Below are 19,835 nucleotides of genomic sequence, written 5' to 3' on the forward strand. Positions count from 1 at the left end.
ACTTGTCACACGGTACATGAAAAAGACTGATGGAACTCAGGGCATTTTGACTTGGATTCAACCTGGGCAAGTCTTTTTGCCCAATACCGGCTGAGATTAGTTTGAGTCAGCCTCAATCCTGGATCCTGAAACTAAATGTAACGACAAAGCTACGTAAACGCTGCGCTATAATCTTCATTGAACAAATCACCCTCTTGGCTGTCACGGCGCAATCAGACCTATAGAAATACAAAAAAGATCAGTAGAAGTAAGAAGAAATAGAATACAATTATCTCAGTGCGGCCGGGCCCCAAACGGGCCAAGGCCCGGTGGTTGGGGACCACTGCTCTACGTGGCACACAAAGCAACGTCGGCAAAGGTATGATTAGGTGAGTTTGGTGTGGACACACGTGAGAGTCCTGGCCTCCAACTCATCAAACATATTTGCGGTTGAGCTGCCGTCGATCGGGCCTCCCTTTTTGTTTAACGTGGGTGACCTGAGAACATTTGGCAGAGGCTCCAGGCTTTTTGTCCAAGTGCCCTACAGTACATGCTGCCAGTCTGACGATATTGACACGTTGTACAAACAGTGCCGTTTGGGCCATGTAAATATATGCCTAACTTGACTCCTCGGCTTGGTCTGGCGCGGCCGCTAACGCTTGTAAAACAGCAACTTGAGACTATTATTCAGAAAAAATATTGATAACATTCCAAAAAATATTAGCTTGAATTTTTTTACCATTTTTTGTTTCTAGGTTTCAATTTCGATACATTGTCAATAAAATGCACAATAAATAGGATGGGATAAATATGCATGTTAGATATTTATTGAACGATAAATAGCTACAAATTAAGCTGTAGGCCGGCGTTTGAAAAGCACAATTAACCAAGTGCTTTACCCGACACTTTCAATAACACTGTGCTACTCGACGGTCGCCTGTGGGGTTAGCGACGCCAAGTGGACAGCAATGACACCTGCAACTCACACACACATACACACACACACACTCGTTTAACTGTTATTGTGTCTTTACTACTGCGTTAGCGTAGTGATCGTCGCCAACGCTCCCCGACTTACGTACACGTTCAGGATGCATCTTTTTTTTTTTTTTTTAGGTACAGTAATTCTGACTTTCTGAACTTCCGAACACTTGTCGATTTAATGAAACGCAGATTTGATGCCATCTTGCGGTCATTCATATTTGCTGTGAAACTGGATTTTTTTTAATTGGCTGCTCCAAGCATGGCGTAATACGCGTGAATGAGGAAATGAAGCAAAACAATCGGCTTCAGTCGTAGATCTCATCTACGCGTACGTTGTAGGTTTTGCTAGTGTTATTTTCTTTTCCAACGTATGTTTCTAATTTTCAGCCACATTTAGGAAACGAACCCGGTGTGTGTTTACTCGCTGATGTGTCTTCGCCGAGTGTGCCTTTTCAGAGTGCACAAATGAGTGACTTTAAAAGCTCCCTGATTTTTTGGGGAATAGGATCCAGTTTTGCCTGTTCAGGGCTGTTCTATCATTTATACAAAGAGAAGAAAAAGGAGCTGATCAAGCTGAAGGTAAGTGAACCCCACCCACGCTTGAAAGCATTCTTTCTTTTGACTCGTTCGTCTATTCAAGGTCGTTTCCTTGTAGGAAATCCCAGTATTCCGGCCAGATCAGCATTTGGCCACACTGCTGAAATCATCTCCTCACGGGAGGCTCCAATATGTCGCAGTAGAAGGTGCAAAAATACATTACGGATGGCAAATGCTAAAATGATGAGCCCTCTTTATGAAATTCAAATAACCCCACTGTGCTTAATTTATGTTACATTCGCAAGAACGGAGACATCGCCTCCCCGAGGCCAAAGACAACAAGTGACCTGTTTGCTGAATTGACAGTTGTTGATAAAGTGGTTTACATTTTGGGGGCCATTTAAATACAATTCAGCAGTAATCGACATATCAAGTGTGGCTTCAAACCATGTTCGTGTGTTTGAGGCCGTCTCACTTTTCACCATATTTAAGACATCTTTCATACTTTTTGTTCCATAGCATATTGAAATGGGGGCAAATCATTCATGTCAGAATGTTATGAATCTGTATCATAAACATTGTACTGGGAATTTTAGGGAAATGCTAATGAGGGGTTAAAAGTGTGGTAACTGACCGTTTTATGTTTTCAAGGCCTGGTTGAGGCAGATGAGAAGCCTCTTTCCAGCAAATTTGTCCCACGGTGCTATGGTGTACTACAGAAGATCAAAGTCGTGGAACATGCAGAATACTGGAATTCTCTCTCTAAAACATGGTACATTCCGATTCATTCCGAGTCCTTATTTAGAAATAGATCTCTACAAAAGCATTGTCCAGTGACACCGTGAACACTTCCAGGAGCTCTCGGCCGACGGACAGGAAAGAAACCAACAACTCCGTGCCCTTCTCTCTCATCTGTCCCAGCTCCTACGTCTCTGACTTTCATGTGCGGGTTCAAGACCCCTTAGAGGGCTCAGGTTATTTCCTGGAGAGGGTTTACCACCGAGTGAGACAAGCCGAGGAGGGCTTGGTGAACGTGGTCTTGCAGGGCATCAGCGGGGAGCGAGCGGTGGCGATGGAGGAGAGCGAAGAGATGCTGCGCGTGGGGAGCAACCTGACCGTGTTTGGGGAGGTGGTGCTGGAGCAGGGGCACGGGAAGGTGCAGGCCCCGAAAGATGGCCGAGAGTACCTCCTGGTTCCAACTGACTACAAGAGCTTCATCGAGCGGCACGAGAGATCGGCCGACATGTGGAAGATGCTGACGGCCTTGACGGGCATGATTGGAGCAGCCGTACTCGCTGGTGTGATATATGACACGGTGGGAAAAGACGATAGATCCAAATAGATGTACCATGACAGTGATTGCAATTTTGTCTCAGGTTTGTTTTGCATTTGGAAACTATTTGAATTTTTTTCTTTGCGACATGGCTTATTTCTACTGGCTGGATGAAAATGTATCAGAGGCAGCTCTTAATGAATTAACCAGGGATGGGGGATATAGCCCTGAAACACTCCACAAAATCTGAGATTGGAAGCAATTATAGCTGTGGCCCAATGTAATATTTCTGTGCGTATGGTCGGTTCCACAGCCAGGTGTCCCGATACCGTTGATAAATTTTATGACCTTCATGTGGGATTTTGTGGATTTCATTCCCGATCACTCCTGTCAGTCATACCTTGGTTTTCGACCATAATCCGTTCCAGAAGGCTGTTCGAAAACCGATTTGTTCGAAAACTGAAACCACGCTCTTTTAAAAAAAAATCTTTGTTGAACACATCTGTTCACAATAGAACACTATACGAGGAAGCGTCACTTCCTCGTGTAAGGAGGACGAGAGGAGTCAAGTGCCGCATTCAAGTGCGCTCAGTTTGTTTGAGAACCGAAATTCGGTTGTCATCCGAGGCATAAAAAAACTCGAAATTTTTGGTCGAAAACCGATTTGGTCGAGAACAGAGACGTTCGAAAACCGAGGTTTTACTGTAGTTCACTAACAAGAAGTAAAATCTGTCGCTAGCCTTATGACCGTGTCTGTCATCGCAGATCTCATCTCAGCCAAAAAATTGATATTTTGCCATTCAAAAAAAAAAAAAAAAAGTGAGAAGTGTGCAGCTATGAATGGATTGCCGATGAAATTTTCATCAAGTGAGAAGGGATGAAAACTACTGTTTGACCAATTTTATTTTTGCTTGTCTTATTTTATAGAGGCAAGAATGAAATCCGTGTTTACCTCTTAGATTATGTTTCGACTGTATAATTTGCTGACGTGTAGTTGCTTTTAGATTAAAATGGTGTCAAACAATGGCTTGGCGGTTGGAATTCATTATTTATCCACACACTTTTCAAAACCTGAAATTCTCTTACTGGAACGAATGGATGCTTCCACCTTTTGTCAAGCAGTCCGAAAGCCTCCTCCCTTCGGATAATTCCCGTCGCAGCATCGACTCATGATGATGGATGTCAGTTGTATGTCAGTTGCGTTAATAACAACGGAAGCGTCAGTGCGAGTCAGACGACTATTCTCCGTCCTCCTCCGACGATTCCTCAGCTTCCCTCAGCCACTGGATGAACTTCTGAAGCTTTAGGGAGAGTAGAGGAAAGTAAGCGGACGTTTCGAAAAGTTGCATTTTGAATTTTTCCCACTTTTTCTCACATCACAACCACACTGTCAATTTATTTTAATGGGACGTGTGTTGGGATGCAAGAGTACCCTGTCCCAAATTTTGGGGAATTTTTAAAATTGGTTGGATTGGGGTTGGGGGTGGCGGGGTGGGTCAGTCAAATGACTGTTCCAAGAGTTAATTAAAAGTTTACTTGCAAAGAAATCTGTCAAAGTGATCTTTTGGCAAAAAAATAAATACATGTTTACATGCATCCTTAATTCCAAATTTTCCAGCCGTTTCCAACCCAACTTGGTGTTGTGTGCACTCACCCCTTGGTTCTTACGGAGCTGCCTGCTCGCGTCAGACGTGACACTTTGAGAAAACCAGCGCAGGATCATCTCCTCCTCGAGGATCTCCAGTTGGTACATGGTCATAAGAATCTAGATGGGGGGGAGCAAACTGGAAACTTTCCATCTGCGGCTACTCCAGGCCCTTGTGAGCATGGATGTTGTCATGCAGATTAGCCTTACCTTGCACATGGCAGGCCAGTGACTGTCCTGCTCCAGGAAGTGCTCTTCGAAAGCAGATAGACAGTCCAGTTGATCCTGTGATCTCTTCACATAATTCTTAAACACCGGTGCCCATTTCTCCAGTAACTGGCAGAAGAACCAAGCAAAAGTTTGTCATCCCTTAGATTTCATGACCCACCAATAGCTGCACTTTGCCATGAGTTTGGTCAACAATGAGATCAACGATTAGCAGATGGTTTTGCACTGACAAAAAAAGTAAACCGGATGAGAACTGACAAAGTTCCGACTTAAGTTCAATGCATTGCCTTGAGTGACTTCAGCGTCGCCCCTACCAACATGGCTGCCACATGCAGACATGCTGGTTAGCTAGGCTTTGATTGGCAGAAGTGTGTCTCACTACTTTTGTCCAGACAGACAAATTGCCCCACGAAGAGAAGCAGCATTACCGGCAGAAGTCCGGCAACGTATCGGGATGCCGTGAGCTGCGAGCTGTGATGCTGCAATGGGAGATCCAACAGCACCCCGGTCAGTATCTGCATCACCTCCTGCAGTGTGATGTTGTAGGCGTACCTGTCACAAGTCACACACTTGTCACACTTGACCGCTTTGAGAGCGAGCCTTTCCACTGGATGCTCCAACTTACTTGAGTGAGTTGATCTCAAGCACGAGGTGGTCGCAGCTGATGTTCTCGTCCAAGCCTCTTTGCAGGGTGCCCAGCACCTCCTTCTGGAACACTGCGGGAGGGTTAAGTGCATTTGAGTTGTTTCAGCGATTCCATAACAACCACTATGCGATCATTCATTTGCAGTTTTAAATAGAATAGAATCCGAACTAAAACCAGCACTTAACAATTTCAAGCAATTACAAAATGCAGTTGTCATGTCTCTGCCAGTTTGCCAAAAGTGACCTCAATAGAGCCAACAATATTTTGATGGACAGCATGCAGATTAATAATATACTTACAGTACTAGCACTATAGTGCTCAAATTGAAAATAAAATCATCTGAACAAAATTAGCACCCATTGGAAGTTTCGTTATATTTGCATAAGTAACAATGACATGGTCCCAAAAATTTAATAAATAAAAGATTAATCACAAGTCGCAAAAACACAGCAGTAAATGTGTCCTTCTCCCTTTGAGAAAAGCTTTGGCACCCGGACTCACCTTTAGCATCATCCATCTCAGGGGAAGGAATCACTGGATCATCAGGACCATCAGGCTCACTGTCGTCACTCTCACTCTCCAGTTCGGGCTTTAACGTCAAACCTTGGACAACAAGAACATATTGGAGACGGCGGCGTCGTGGGAGATGTTCACTTCATGGACACGCGTGAGAAAACAATCAGATCTCGGTTGTTCTCCTACCCCAGAGACAATGTGACAGCTCTTCATCATCCGTGTCGTCCAGACCGCGGGCTTTCCACACGTAGCCTTTTCCTTCCTCCCCGACCTCGGCAGGGTTAAAAGCTGCAGAGGTCATCGATTATGGCTCACTTCTGCTCCAGCCGGAATTGAGGGATTTTTCACGCCGCACCTTTCTGTTTGACTTTGTCCTTGCTCTGCCCCACCGCGGCGTCATCGCTGAGGAATTCGTCGTCATCTTCCTCCTCTTCTGCTGGGTAATGCATGGACACCACTGTGCCCTCTGGCACAGAAATGTGTGGTCCAATCACCACCTGGTACACAAGTGCAAGAGTGACGGCGTTTTCTCCTCACGCATGCCCACAAACAGTTGACATCATGTAGTAGGAAACACAAAAAGCCCAGGGTAAAACTTGGCTGCTGCTTACGGGGAAAATATTTACGATCGGGACGGTACTTGCTGCTTACATTGTAGGCCAGGACGCACTGTTTATTCAGCTTGACGCCTTCTTTGACTTCAGCCTTGTCACAGACCACAGAATGACTGATGACCACATTCGTGCCAAGTTGAACGTTGTTCCAGATGTAGGCGTGGTCCAGAACGACATTGTCACCTGAGGCACAAAAACGTTCTGGAGTTCTGTATGGTGCAACCTGTTTGTGAGCACTTCCAAATCTTCCCGGTGAACTCACCGATGGTGCAGTTGTTACCAATGACGCTGTTGGAGATATAACAGTTGGCCCCTATGCTGGTGTCCCAGCCAATGAGAACGTTCTCCTCCATCTGGCTGCCCTGGCCAAGGGTGACCCCCGACCCACGGTAGACGTTGTGGCGCGAGTAAGTGCAGCTCCATCCTTTCTGGTCCGTAAAATTTGCCTCGGGGGTGAGAGGATAGACCCACCGTCTCACCACATCAGATGACACCGAATCGTACATCAGCAAGTTGGACACGCGGGCACCATAACCGTCTGTGGTGATGTGCATATGTATCTGATTCCCCAGAATCTGAGGGAAGGTTGAAAAAAGTACAAGGATAAGCGCTCTCGAAATGACATGCGATGTTTTTAAACCACCACAAGATATCGCCAAATCATCCGCACTGATCCTTTATATATCAAATATCATGCTGTTTATTACCTCTTCATTGACCAAAATACCCCGGACAAAGTCATTCCTTGTTTGGTAGTCAAAATTGTCAGTGAAGAGCTCCGCAACCTAAATTATGAGACAAAGAAATGCAAAGAGTACTTTATTTTTTTGTTGTTGTTTTGATACATAAAACAATACTTTCAATTGCACAGATTATTGGAAAGGTTCTTACCTGTGGTGAGCAGATACTGATGTGGCAGTCGAGGAGGTCATGTCTAATTTCAAACTCGTCACTTCCACTGTGGAATATATTCTGGAGACGCAGCAGTAATTTAGTCACTATACGTACACATGCATATAACATATGCAGACAGACAGACAGTTATTGTACCGAGCAACACGATGTGAAAAGATCACTTACCATGGGGAAATGAAGTTTCTTTAAGCTTTGTGTCTTGTGGTAGTGTAAAACTCGCTGACTCTTACTGTCCATGGCAACGATCACATCATCTTCCTCACAGCGAGACTTGTGACCCGGCGATGATTGCTTAAAGAGCATCGTCATCACCGAGATGTTCTTGTCAATCTTTCGACGATGCCTAAAGCACATACAAGTCACTCATTAGGTACACCGCCATAATTTTATGACTGGAGATCAGTGATTCTCTATGCACGCACGCATACTACTACGTCTTTCTTGCGGTAGGCAAAAGCATCACTGCCCAAGTACAGTTCAGTGGACAATATTAGAAAGTTGAGTGCAACACTCTACAGGTCAGCAACACTTCGTGACAATCTTATTAGCATTTTCAAGTAGAGCAAAGTCTTACCTGTGCTCCAACAGTGCCTGGCTGATGTCAATATTAGATACCACATCTCCATAGACTAACAAAAAGTCTGAGCGAACAAGCGACTTTGCATCAACATCCCTGAGGACATCTCCCAGGGATCTGTACAGGTCTGATGTGAGGATGTGGACTGTGTTCGGAGAGGTCGATCGACACCATTTAGACTTCCTTCAGATATAAAGCAAGACTCAATCAACATAAGAGCTCACATTTCTCAGATCCAAAGCGGTGCTTCGAATGATACTTACAATAGGTGTTCCTTAATCTTGCTTGCCATCCAACAGCAAAACACGTATGTTTCCTGGACCCCCGTGGAAGTTAGGAATTCCAGAACGTAGTCGATCATAGCAACATTACCCAGAGGCAACAAAGCCTGTCAACAAACTTTGACGGTTACATCAGTGAACAATAACGTGACCAACTATGGAAAATGTTGTTAAAATCAACCAACACAGCAATTCGATATTCAGTCTTCATGACACCAATGTAAACATGAACACAGCTGCGGTAAAAGAGAGAAGCAATGTACGGTTCGCAGCATGGTTAGCTGATGGTAGCAATCCTGTTAGCTCAGCACAGTGCCTTACCCGTGGCTGGTCTTTGGTCACCGGGAAAAATTTTCGGTTAAAACTATCAGCAACCAAAACGGCCTGTAGCTGAGGCTCTTCTTCATCTTGCTCACAACCACCTTTTCTACTCGAAATTCTCTGTTTTCCTCCTCTCCCTGCCATGCTCTAATGTTTAACTTGTCACTGACTCAACGATGGAGTCGGATAAAGCGACGGTGGCTGAGACAGGACAAATTTGCGAAAGCTGCAGCACCAGAGTATCCTACCAGAGTCAGCAAATCAGACGCCGTCACGAACGAATTGTTGGACTGTCTGTCAGTATTGAGCCTGTAAAATCGCGACACAGTCGTCAGAATCTGACCAAGAATATCCGGCATTGATATTAAGGAGACAGCCGTGCCGAGGGCGTCAACACAAGCAGGTTCCGCATGCCATTGAAAGCTTGCTTTAATGCACCCGTGTAACCAAAAACGCGTTTGGTTGCAGTATTTTTGGATAAACGATGTATTTTTTCCTTCTGACCACCACAGTTACACTTTAAACATTCATTTCGGAAATCTGAGCCAATTGTCGTGCGACTCAACTTGGGGTCATGTGTGTGAACTTTCATGATCCTTGCTGAAATCTGTACCGAAATGTCAAATTCTCAAGGGTAATAAATAACGTTGAAATTTTGCATCGGCCCTCCGAGGGAAGCCGTACCCCCGAAATGGCCCAGGAGAAAAAAGTTTGTTTGACACCCCTGGTGTAACCGAAAGGTGCTCGATTTGATAACTTGGATGACACAGCATGCACCCTGAACCAGTTGCCAGCCGACAACAGCAGGGCACACAGAGAAGAACAACCATCTGCGCTCACAATCACACCTAGGGACAATTTTGAGTGTTCAATCAGCCGGCCATGCATGTTTTTGGAATGTGGGAAGAAACCAGAATACCCGCAGAAAACCCACGCAGGCACGGAGAGAACATGCTCCACACAGGAAGGCCGGAGCCGGGATCGAACCCACGACCTCTGCACTGTGAGAGCGACATGTTAACCATTTTTTTTTTTTTTGTGACGCTCACCCTTCATCTGGTAAATGAAAAGTCCCCATCCCTCGCAAAAAGAATTATGAGGAATTGACTAATAGAATAATGTCAACCTTGTAGGTTTCATCCTTAAACCCACAAATATGTACAGTCATGGCCATTAAACATTAACTCATTGAGTGTTAAATATTCAGTTGCCTGAACCGTAACAGAGCGATCTTCCACTTTGTATCATATGTCAAAACAATGGAGTTCGGGGAGATTCTGAGGACCATTGGAGAATTTGGAATTTTTCAGAAGGTCATTCTTTTAGCGCTAACATTTCCCAATTTTTTACTGCCTGTGTGTTTTTCCAGTTTTCTTTTCATCCAGTCAGATCCAGACGGGCATTGTAACACAGACTGGATTCGCAAGATTGCTCCCAACCTGACGTCGGATGAGCAGTTGAATCTGACCATTCCTCAGGAGCAGAATGGTTCTTTCAGCAGGTGTCTCATGTTTGTTCCAGTGGAATGGGACATCGCAACCATCAGGGAGCGTGGACTCAACGAGACGACGACGTGCCAGAATGGTTGGGTGTCCTCGGACACAATGTATGAAGCCACGATAGTCACCGATGTAAGTGACCGTGCGTGGTTGTGCTCTTCCCGCGTCTCACGTCATGCTGATTCGGTGACTTTTGCTTTGCAGTTTGATCTCGTCTGTGACAGGTCCAGTATGCCTTCTGTTGTGCAGACAATCTTCATGGCTGGCATACTCTCGGGTTCCATTATTTTTGGCCCTATCCTTGAACCGTAAGTTCCACATACACTCTTTAGACAAAAGAACCAGGATATACTTCATTTCAATTGCACATCTCCGTTCCGAGTAAATCACACAACGATCAACTCTACGCTTCCGGCACCTTTGTGGGCTCGGCTGCAGCCGGGGCAGAAATTTAACTGAAGTCCGGATATAAAAGTTCGATTCGCTTTCAATGCTTACGATTCTTCTGAGACTTTCAGACCAGGAATGCTGTTGATGAAAACAAGTTTCATGCATAAGCTTTGACCACGTGCGTGTAGAATAGAAAGAGCCGCTAAGCCTTCTTTTGCTTCTCAATTTTAGATGTGGCCGTTTGAGAACCACACAGATGCCAGCAGTGATCCTGTTCATATGCAATATTGTGTCTGGTGCATCTCCAAATGTCTACGTTTACATTGTTGCACAGTTCCTGGTTGGAGTTGGTCTTGCAGGATATCGAATTAACTCGACCGTATTAGGTATGGCAGTGTTCCTTTTTACATCAAACCTCACATGCCCTCTAAATCAGTGGTCCCCAACCACCGTGTGTCACTGTGTCATTTTATTCTACATTTGCTGCGCAGTAGAATAAGACTGTTTGAAAGGATCCAACGTGAATAAACTGTGGAATTACTCTATAATTGTTGTCGTTGTCAATACTAGTGCTTTAAAACCGGCATTGAAAAAAAAAAGGTTGCTGGTCCGCGAACAGCATGTACAGTACGTGACTCAAAAAAGGTTGGGGACCACTGCTCTGAATATACAAGATGTTTGTTTGTTTGTTTTTCTCGCGAATCAAGTGTGTTTAAAAATGTATTTGTAGCTACCGAGTGGTTAGGGATCACCAAAAGATCTTATGCCTCCTGTTTGTGCCAAATGTTTGCTGCTCTGGGACAATGTGTCCTGGCCGGACTGGTGTATGAAATTCGGAATTGGAGAATAATACAATACGGGCTGGCAGCGGTCTATGCCATCGTCACGCTCTACATTTGGTATGTACTGAAATGTGAAACAATGCGGTGTGATTCAACCTCTTGGCTGCCAAGTTCCTCTAATATTTGACATTCTTCAAGGTGGATACCAGAATCTGTGAGATGGTTGTTGAGTCGAGGGAGACTCGAGGAAGCAAAGAGGTTGATCAGGAAAGTTGCGGCGATCAATAAAAAGGAAATCCCGGAGAACATGCTGGAATGCATGGTAACTTTTTACAATTACAATCACATTTCAGCAAAGGTTTGACCTCTACCCCAGAGTTTAATGATTTGTTCAACGCCTCCATCACACATTTACAGGGACATGAGAAAGAAGAGCCACAAGCTGGAACAATGAAAATCTTTTTTACCACAGCGGTCTTACTGAAATATTTGGTCATTGTGTGTTTTACATGGTAGGGGAACCACAATTTACCATTTTGACATATTTCTCTCTCTCTCTCTCTCTCTCGAAATATATATACTGTCTATATATATATATATATAGACAGTATACACACACACACGCACACACATGAATATGAATATGAATGGTGTCATGAGGTTTTAGTTTAAACGTATCAATTTGGACCTTTCATTTTATTTCCCCCTTTTAGGTTTTCGGTGAATCTAGGCTACTTCAGTCTTATTCTCAACGTGGGTAAGTTTGGTTTGGACATCTTTCTGGTTCAGTTCATCTTTGGCATCGCGGAAATACCCGTACACATCCTCTGCATTTGGGTTTTGGAATTGCTGGGGAGAAAAATCTCCCTGATTGTGACCCTGCTGACTGGCGGCTTTGTTTGCTTCTTGACCCTGGCTTTCTCGCAAGGTACAGCAATTTGCTCTTCCCTCGCATGCGTTTGCAGCCCGGGTATTGTTTTCGGACACGGGGCTGTTTGAATTCCACTGTTCTGTACACGAACCCTCTTTGCAGACAATCCTGTCGTTATTACGGCTCTTGTCACGACGGGGAAGTTCTTTCTGAATGGGGCTACGTCCGTATGCATGGTCTACTCTCAAGAGCTCTTTCCCACTTCAGTCAGGTAAACATATGAGGGCTCTTCATCCTTTGCAAGGTCGCAGGGAAATTCAGTTGATGCGGGATGGATATGATCTATTTTTATTTATAATAAGGTGTCACCCTATGAAAATCTGCATATATTTATGTATTTGTAAGTGTAGGGCAAAAAGATAATGGAGTTAGCTCCACATTTCAAGGCGTTTCCATTGTACAGGGTCTGAAAAACATCACACGCAAACCGGACCTCTTTTTAGTCCTCATTCATTGGGGTGCTAAACTGTTTTTGGAAAGTCAGCTCACAATATTTGGCATGAATGTTTCAGTAACAAATCCCCCCCCCCCCCCCCCACCGTATTCTATATTAAACGACGTCTGTTGATTGAAAAAAAAAACGTGCACAGTGACCGTTGTAGGTGTCCGCTCGACAAGAGTGCAGCCATGGCCCGCTTTTGTGTCACAATGAATTATTTGAGTGGGGAAAACGGTAAGTTTGAAAATAATGTGGATTGCGACACAATGACAGTTTTCATTCTCGGCAGGCAAACCGCGGTTGGCTTTGGGGCCATAGCGATGAGAGCAGCCGGACTGCTGGCTCCGCTGGTCAACATGTTGGCCGTGTACCACGTGTCCGTACCCATCATCATTTTCAGCAGCCTGACGGTGTTCAGCGCGGCTCTCGCTTTCCTTCTTCCTGAAACGAGGAGAACAGAACTGCCCGATTCTACCAGTGAGGTCCAAAACAATCGGTAAGCCGACAAAGCAGCTGTTGCTGTGCGGTGGCGTGATTTCAGATGTTCTGTAGATGATTGTTCGTCCGTGGACCCGAGCTCTGGACTGGTCTCATGTTAAACTGTAGGTGGGGAGACGAACCTTGCCGGTTTGAGCCAACCTCTAGTAAAACAATTACTGTTTTCGTTGATGAATTTGGATTTGATGAGCGGAATTAACAACAAGCAGAGGCCATGTTGAGGACCGATAACAATGTTCAGTTAATTTATAATTCTGTCAAACCCCAACGGACAAAACAGACGACGCACATGATCAGAGATGAGGTTCTCGCTTGTATTCACGGTACTGTAGAAAGAAAGTGAAGGATGACAGATTTGCAGCACTGGCCTTCAAATGCTCTGATCAAAGTCTCTACCTTCAGGCAAAAAAATGGCACCCAGGTTATATTATAGAATACGACAGAAACACATTGTGAAATAAGTGTGTTTGGTCTCCTTTTTGGGAACCCGATTATTGTTTTAAGAGAAAAGGTGGTTGACTTTCTCACTTGTCCTGACAGAAACTTCACAAAGAAGACAGCAACTGACTTCAGGCTGACTCAACAAAAGAGAAGAAAATCCACCAAACTTTAGTCTCTCTTGTGTGCTCCATCCGGTGTCGACAAGGTTACGAGATTAAGAGCATGAGCAAATGATTTTATTTATACAATCCTGTACTCTGTTCCTAAATAAATAAATTCATGAGAAGCCAATCAGATTATGGATGGGTGGATAAACATTTTGATGAGGTCTTCTGGCCAGCTGCTATAAGAGCCAAGGCCAAGCCAGGTAAGTTGACTCAGAGGCGGTCATGATATTTCATATTTTCACACACACACACGCACGCACACACACACACACACACACACACACTCACACACAGTTAGTTTGCATTTATGTTTTTGTTTGTTTGTTTTGGGGATTTTTTTGGCATCATTCCTGTTTTTGCGGAATTGGAGCGCGGTCGCAGCGAGCGTCGTGTTTGCCCCTTGTCAGCCACCCCAGAGAGCGGGACTGTCAACGACAACAACAACAGGAACAATGAACAGAAACTGACTGAGAGAAAGCAGGGAACTAAATACAAAATAACTGACAAGACACGAGTAGCTGAAGGAAGCTGACACGTAGACACAATGACATAGGCACAGGAAAAAACAAAAAACAAAACAAAAGATCCCATCCAAACAAAATCAAGAAAACACAATTCATGACACCCCCGCTGCAAATGTCTCCCGAACGTTATGTAACAATGCATTTGGACACCAAGGAGGTCTCAGAGAATGTCAGCATGCAGTAAAACTTAATGAAAGATCGACAGTACTTTTTGTTGCGTAACCTGGTGTCATAGTACAGCCTCATTCTACTGCGGTAATCACATATTGCAGGCCGGTTGGCTTTCATAAATAGCGCGCAGCGGAGGGTGCGATGCAATGCACAAGCCACCGCTTCGGGATCCGTGTTTTGCTCGCCAACATTTGGATCATTTGAAAGGACGAGTCGGGCGGGATCCAAAGTCTGGAGAAATGCGGTAGCAGCCCCAAATGTTTTGTAATATGACCCTTGTGGAATTAAGTCCATTTCGGTTTGACTGAGTGCTTTAGGTGCAGCTTAGCAGACAAAGGGACACTGATCACACTTGAGTTGAGTTCTGTGTCTTCAGCTACACATTCCATCAACATGACCACCTTTGGAGATATCCTACAGAACATTGGGGAGTTTGGAATTTTCCAGAAGCTCATCATTTGTGCACTGAGCTTCCCGAATCTGATTTTAGGCTTTGAGTTTGCCTGCGTCTTTTTTATCCAGTCTGATCCGGAGCGACATTGCAACACGGATTGGATCCTTGAGGCAGACTCGAACCTGACATCGGATGAGCAGCTCAACTTGACCGTTCCTCGCGAGCGCGATGGTTCTTTCAGCCGATGTCGCATGTTTGTGCCAGTGGACTGGGACATCGGAACCATCAGGGAGCGCGGGCTCAATGAGACCGCGGCGTGCCAGAATGGTTGGGTCTACTCCAATTCGCTTTACACCGCCACTATAGTCACTGATGTAAGTGATGATTGTTGATGTCAACCATTCACCAAATATCTACGGTATATAATAATAATAATAATAATACTGCATTTTATTTAATTGTGCCTTTCACGCCACCCGAGGACACACAGTATATATCTATACACTGTATGTATTTTTCAATAACTTTTGTTGTTGTTGCAGTTTGATCTCGTATGCGACCGGGCAAATTTACTCCAAGTAGCACAAACAGTGATGATGTCTGGCATTTTGCTTGGCTGCCTCTTATTCGGACCTTTTGCTGAATCGTAAGTATGTATAAGAAAAAAAAAGTCGGTCTCCCAAATGACATGACGTTGTATCCTGAATGGGTTTTGTGTTTTCCAGGTTCGGCCGCAAACGAGCAGCTCAAATTCCACTGGTCGTAGTCCTCATCTTTACTGTCACCACTGCACTGTGCCCCAACTACCTCTTGTATCTGATATCCCAGTTTCTGATGGGCCTTGGCTATGGAGGTTTTCGGCTAAATGGACTCATACTGGGTGAAGTATTGTGATTGTTTTTTGTGATCATCACCCATTTCTCTATTGATGTGAATTTGAGGTCAGGTATTCAGTCAGATCATACTTATATGCTTGCATCATTCCACTTTTCATTTACGTCCAGACGCACGTTGATGTATACCACCAATATGTGTATGAAGTGAGCTAAAGACATGGAAGTTATATTCATGCATCCATCTCCCCAAAAAGATGATGATTTGGGGACTTCTGAAAGCTATGTTTTGCATCATATTGTACTATAGTGTACATTGTATTGCTGAGTAGCTATTCCAACTCATGTTGTGATCAGTGATTGGAAGAGGCTTTTTCTTTTTCGGAGCCTTCATTCTTGCCTCACCGGTCTTGATCTTGATTCTCACCGATGAAGATGCCTGGCAAACGTTATGAATTCACTTTGTTTCTCTGTTCTGACAGCCACAGAGTGGATCGGTGCATCCAAGAGGTCATGGGGGGCGTGCGCAACTCAACTATGTGGCGCAGTTGGACAGGCCGTCCTTGCTGCTCTGATTTACGTTGTCAGAGACTGGAGAGTAGCTCAATGGATCACTGCAGCTCTACTTGCGGTCATTGTCGTTTATATATGGTGAGCGTCAAACATTTCTTCAACACTTTGAATAAGTTATGATAATTAACATAATATTCTCACGTAACAATCAGGTTCCTTCCAGAGTCAGCCAGGTGGTTGTTGGAGAGAGGCAGGACAGAGGAGGCGAAAGAATTGCTTTTCAAGGTGGCATCTATCAATAAACGCAGATTTTCAGAAACTCTCCTGGAAAAGGTACTGAGGCTTTGGCTGCAAACTCTCACTTTTCTTGGGGTGAAAAACCGTGCCGACTCATTACACAAACACCCAACACAAAGCCCAGCAACGACGTGAGCTTCAGGTCAGTCAGAGTTCATACCTGGGCTAACCTTGGTCTGACCACACAGACAAGAAATTCTGATCATATTTATTGAACAGGCGTTGTAAGTATTGGCACTTATTGGCCCGACTCTTTTCCAAGATGACTTGGGGGGACTATTTAGACACTGGCCCAATTACAGTCGGTGTGGTGATTCTGTACTATTCACTGCTGCTTTGCAGAATGCTGTGAAGAAATTGAACTATCCCGATTGAAAAATTCTGCGGTGTGGTAAGCACAGTCAAGAGCAAATAAATAACATGGCAAGTGTGCCATTAACAGTGTTGGGAACAACACAATGCCGATGTAAAACGTTACTTTGTAACACTACATTGAGGCAACATCAAATTCATGTAAGCTAAGTTATTTTGACAATGCTATTATGGTTACTAATCCTGTAACGCATTTGAGACCACATGCGGTCGAGTCACTGCGGAAGTGACGTCAACTGGTTGGATCTATCTTTATTAATAGATATTTTTGTTTTGATTATTCTCTATCTATCTATCTGTATAGCTAGCTAGCTATCTAACTATCTTTCTAGCTAACTATCTACATAGCTAACTCGAGTGTAAAGTTATCTTAAAATAGAACAATGACTGTACTATGTAAACAAGTCCTCCTGTGTCACTGCTCAGATTGTCATCTGGAAGAAGCATTTTTTCAAACCTAAAGTTAACGGGTTGTTTTTTTTTACTTTGGGCTGTGCAAAAGGAAAAGTAGTATTCCATTTTTTTAGCCAAGGCTTCTGGCTGAGAAGATAATTGCGATGTGACAACAAGCCTCGGTCTCCCACACGCATACACAATGGCAAAATGACATCCACAAAGAATTACCGGTACTCGTTTGTTAAAGCAACCAAAAATGAGTCAAACTGATGTCTTGTTACATTGTCAAAGAGGGAAAAATGTTGTTTTTGTGTGCGTTACAGATTGCGGTAAAAGAAACAGAGAAAAAGAGCAACATTTTAAAGCTTATCCAATCACCTGTGCTTCGAAAATATTTATTTGCCATCTTATTTACATGGTAAGTAATACTGAACATTTAACACTGATTAAGACCCGCCTTTACTATTTAACCATAAAAAGAAATTTGTTGGGCGACTGGTGAGCATGTCCGCCTCACAGCGCAGAGGTGCAGGGTTGGATTCCAGCTCTGGCCTTCCTGTGTGGAGTTTGAATGTAAAACACACGCAGGCACAGGGAGAACTCTGCACTGTGAGGCGGACGTGCTAACCCATCGCCCACCGCGCCGACATCATCAAGTAATTTATGATTGTTTTCTTTTCTCCAGGTTCTCAGTGAATGTTGCATACTACTGCATTTCATTCAATGTGGGCAATTTTGGCTTGGACGTCTTTCTGACACAGCTTATATTTGGAGTGACTGAAATACCTGTTCATCTGGTTTGCGTCTGGCTATTGGAAGCGCTGGGCAGAAGAGTATCTTTCATTTCAACACTTCTGGTTGGAGGCGTCTTGTGTATGTTGATACTCACTTCTAATCAGGGTGAGGCAGAGGTTGCGTTCTTATTAAAAATAAGAATAATAATTGGAACAGTTTAGGCCCAAATGCAATAATATGTCTGCTATGTCATTAAATATAATACATTTTCAATTTAAATAACCAATTTTTCATTTTCGTTAATTGGATGTATTTATGTACTGTATTAATATTATTATTATTGTTGTTATTGTTTTATGTTTGATTCTGCCTATTCCCGATAAACAGATTTTGACTTCTTCTGTTTTAGGAAATAATGTTGCTGTTACCATATTGGCCACCTCAGGACGCTTTATAATCAATTGGGCTGCAACCATATGCAATGTTTATGTTCAAGAGTTATTCCCAACATCCTGTCGGTAAGACAATCACCATTCCACTTTCTCTCTACAGTCATGTTGTACTCTCACACCTCATACAATACACATAATAAAATTAATATATTGAGGGGGGAATGTTTTGTTGAGTGATGAGTAGTGACTCCAGCGAAAACCGTGACTGGACATTTGTAAGACCGAATTTCTGTTTTTCTGGCTTCAGACAAACCGCTTCTGGTTTGGGCTCCATCGCAAGTCGAGCCGGTGGTCTTATTGCTCCATTGGTCAACATGTTGGCTATGTACCACTGGTCCATACCCATCATAAGTTTCAGTGGCCTCACACTGCTCAGTGGGGGTCTCTGCTTCGTACTTCCTGAGACACGGGGGAAAGAGCTGCCAGATTCGTTTGACGAGGCTGAAAGCAACAGGTCAACAATTTCAAGAAAATATGATCCCATAGCTATCGACCGATGTTATGTCCATGTTTGCTATCTACTGACTACAAAACATAGTCTACGGTATATTCATTGTCACGGGATTTGAATGCACTCCACAACACTGACGTATTACAACCACTAATGCTTATTTCATTCCCTTTTTTTTGCAGGAGCAAGAAGGCAACAAAGAAAGAGAGTGACTCAAATATTATCCACATCAAATCAAGTAAACTGTAATATATTCACTTCGATTTATTTCAATTCATTCACATGTCAAATATAACAGCTGCGATATTTAACATGATGAGGGCAAGGTGACACATACAGAGGCTACATGCCTGTCAATACGTACGCTCACACACACACACATACACACACACACACACACACATACACACAAGGATGTTAGGCCAATGTACTAAACACCCTTACGGCTTTTACAACTTGGAGGGCGTTGATGCACGGACAAGAGTAGAATTCCTTGTTGCAAACTAATGTGATCAGTCCTGCATTTTGCGTGGACATTTTCACTTTAGGGGACCTACAATGTGTCATAGTCAATTATATTTTATTTAATACTTCAAAGTGTTTATATTCTCATGTTTATGTGAAGTTACTGTTTATGTCAATCATTAAATGCAGAGTGGTTCATTTTGTAACCCTGTCTGCTGCTCTTCTTTCTTTTATTTATTTATTTATTTAATTAATTCGTCCTGCTCAGCCGCTCGGTCATGCAAAATGGAGGATCGGTGTAGCTTTTAATGCCGGATCAGTTTTCTCTGCAACAGGGGAGTTACATTCTGCCTGCCTCTATGTTAATTTGTGTTGTGATGGCTATTTATTGAAATTGCTGGCAGACAGAATGCGGTATGATAGCGGAAAGACAGAGACACAAATGCGAACAGAGAGAAAAACAAGTAAAAATGAAACAAATAAATCAAAACAGTATACGATGACTACAGTGTTACATTGGAATCTTTTTTTTCAATGGAACAGTCTTCGAACCAAAGATTAAGTCACAG

General features: G+C 43.7%; 4 protein-coding genes across 5 annotated transcripts; 3 read left to right on the plus strand and 1 right to left on the minus strand.

Moving 5' to 3' along the window:
- The first annotated feature begins 1,228 nt into the window (after positions 1-1,228).
- mul3 (mitochondrial E3 ubiquitin protein ligase 3) lies at positions 1,229-3,799 on the plus strand. Its single transcript, XM_086129307.1, has 4 exons — positions 1,229-1,542; positions 1,619-1,706; positions 2,152-2,272; positions 2,356-3,799. The coding sequence occupies exons 1-4, from the start codon at positions 1,429-1,431 to the stop codon at positions 2,840-2,842; spliced, it is 810 nt and encodes a 269-aa protein (XP_085985433.1). The 5' UTR covers positions 1,229-1,428; the 3' UTR covers positions 2,843-3,799.
- On the minus strand, positions 3,659-8,755 carry eif2b5 (eukaryotic translation initiation factor 2B, subunit 5 epsilon). The gene is made up of 16 exons (XM_086129305.1): positions 8,517-8,755; positions 8,178-8,302; positions 7,912-8,097; positions 7,503-7,680; positions 7,314-7,394; positions 7,130-7,207; positions 6,685-6,997; positions 6,460-6,605; positions 6,164-6,305; positions 5,995-6,096; positions 5,794-5,895; positions 5,272-5,362; positions 5,075-5,198; positions 4,629-4,754; positions 4,428-4,538; positions 3,659-4,074 (listed from the first exon to the last, which is right to left on the minus strand). The coding sequence occupies exons 1-16, from the start codon at positions 8,658-8,660 to the stop codon at positions 4,012-4,014; spliced, it is 2,112 nt and encodes a 703-aa protein (XP_085985431.1). The 5' UTR covers positions 8,661-8,755; the 3' UTR covers positions 3,659-4,011.
- Positions 8,756-9,562: 807 nt separating this feature from the next.
- On the plus strand, positions 9,563-13,787 carry LOC147194943 (solute carrier family 22 member 13-like). Its single transcript, XM_086129306.1, has 10 exons — positions 9,563-10,147; positions 10,220-10,323; positions 10,637-10,791; positions 11,136-11,304; positions 11,386-11,509; positions 11,605-11,699; positions 11,901-12,115; positions 12,221-12,329; positions 12,847-13,053; positions 13,596-13,787. Exons 1-10 carry the CDS (start codon positions 9,776-9,778, stop codon positions 13,666-13,668), a joined length of 1,623 nt encoding a protein of 540 aa, XP_085985432.1. The 5' UTR covers positions 9,563-9,775; the 3' UTR covers positions 13,669-13,787.
- Positions 13,788-14,255: 468 nt separating this feature from the next.
- Positions 14,256-19,472, plus strand: LOC147194944 (solute carrier family 22 member 13-like). 2 transcript variants are annotated; one of them, XM_086129202.1, is made up of 10 exons: positions 14,256-15,126; positions 15,295-15,398; positions 15,478-15,632; positions 16,068-16,236; positions 16,311-16,431; positions 17,487-17,581; positions 17,849-18,063; positions 18,308-18,416; positions 18,598-18,804; positions 18,991-19,472. In XM_086129202.1, exons 1-10 carry the CDS (start codon positions 14,752-14,754, stop codon positions 19,094-19,096), a joined length of 1,656 nt encoding a protein of 551 aa, XP_085985328.1. In that variant the 5' UTR covers positions 14,256-14,751; the 3' UTR covers positions 19,097-19,472. The 2 variants fall into 2 exon arrangements, with proteins under 2 accessions (XP_085985328.1, XP_085985326.1); XM_086129200.1 differs by having other exon boundaries at positions 14,259-15,126; positions 18,984-19,472.
- Positions 19,473-19,835: the final 363 nt, after the last annotated feature.

Source organism: Hippocampus guttulatus, chromosome 14 (assembly GCF_054856545.1).
Source record: "Hippocampus guttulatus isolate MCC_2025c chromosome 14, RoL_Hgut_1.0, whole genome shotgun sequence".
NCBI lineage: Eukaryota > Metazoa > Chordata > Actinopteri > Syngnathiformes > Syngnathidae > Hippocampus > Hippocampus guttulatus.

What these genes read in the sequence shown, in the direction of transcription:
- eif2b5 (XM_086129305.1), bottom strand. Translation starts at nt 8,660, where the DNA reads ATGGCAGGGAGAGGAGGAAAACAGAGAATTTCGAGTAGAAAAGGTGGT. An exon ending in TCAGTATCTGCTCACCACAG is followed by an intron (nt 7,208 to 7,313) that starts GTAAGAACCTTT and finishes CTCATAATTTAG; the next exon opens with GTTGCGGAGCTCTTCACTGA. An exon ending in GCTGTCACATTGTCTCTGGG is followed by an intron (nt 5,896 to 5,994) that starts GTAGGAGAACAA and finishes TTGTTGTCCAAG; the next exon opens with GTTTGACGTTAAAGCCCGAA.
- LOC147194944 (XM_086129202.1), top strand. Translation starts at nt 14,752, where the DNA reads ATGACCACCTTTGGAGATATCCTACAGAACATTGGGGAGTTTGGAATT. An exon ending in GCTAAATGGACTCATACTGG is followed by an intron (nt 15,633 to 16,067) that starts GTGAAGTATTGT and finishes CTGTTCTGACAG; the next exon opens with CCACAGAGTGGATCGGTGCA. An exon ending in GACGAGGCTGAAAGCAACAG is followed by an intron (nt 18,805 to 18,990) that starts GTCAACAATTTC and finishes TGCAGGAGCAAG; the next exon opens with AAGGCAACAAAGAAAGAGAG.
- LOC147194943 (XM_086129306.1), top strand. Translation starts at nt 9,776, where the DNA reads ATGGAGTTCGGGGAGATTCTGAGGACCATTGGAGAATTTGGAATTTTT. An exon ending in TTTGGCCCTATCCTTGAACC is followed by an intron (nt 10,324 to 10,636) that starts GTAAGTTCCACA and finishes TCTCAATTTTAG; the next exon opens with ATGTGGCCGTTTGAGAACCA. An exon ending in AATTAACTCGACCGTATTAG is followed by an intron (nt 10,792 to 11,135) that starts GTATGGCAGTGT and finishes ATGTATTTGTAG; the next exon opens with CTACCGAGTGGTTAGGGATC.
- mul3 (XM_086129307.1), top strand. Translation starts at nt 1,429, where the DNA reads ATGAGTGACTTTAAAAGCTCCCTGATTTTTTGGGGAATAGGATCCAGT. An exon ending in CCAATATGTCGCAGTAGAAG is followed by an intron (nt 1,707 to 2,151) that starts GTGCAAAAATAC and finishes TATGTTTTCAAG; the next exon opens with GCCTGGTTGAGGCAGATGAG. An exon ending in AATTCTCTCTCTAAAACATG is followed by an intron (nt 2,273 to 2,355) that starts GTACATTCCGAT and finishes GAACACTTCCAG; the next exon opens with GAGCTCTCGGCCGACGGACA.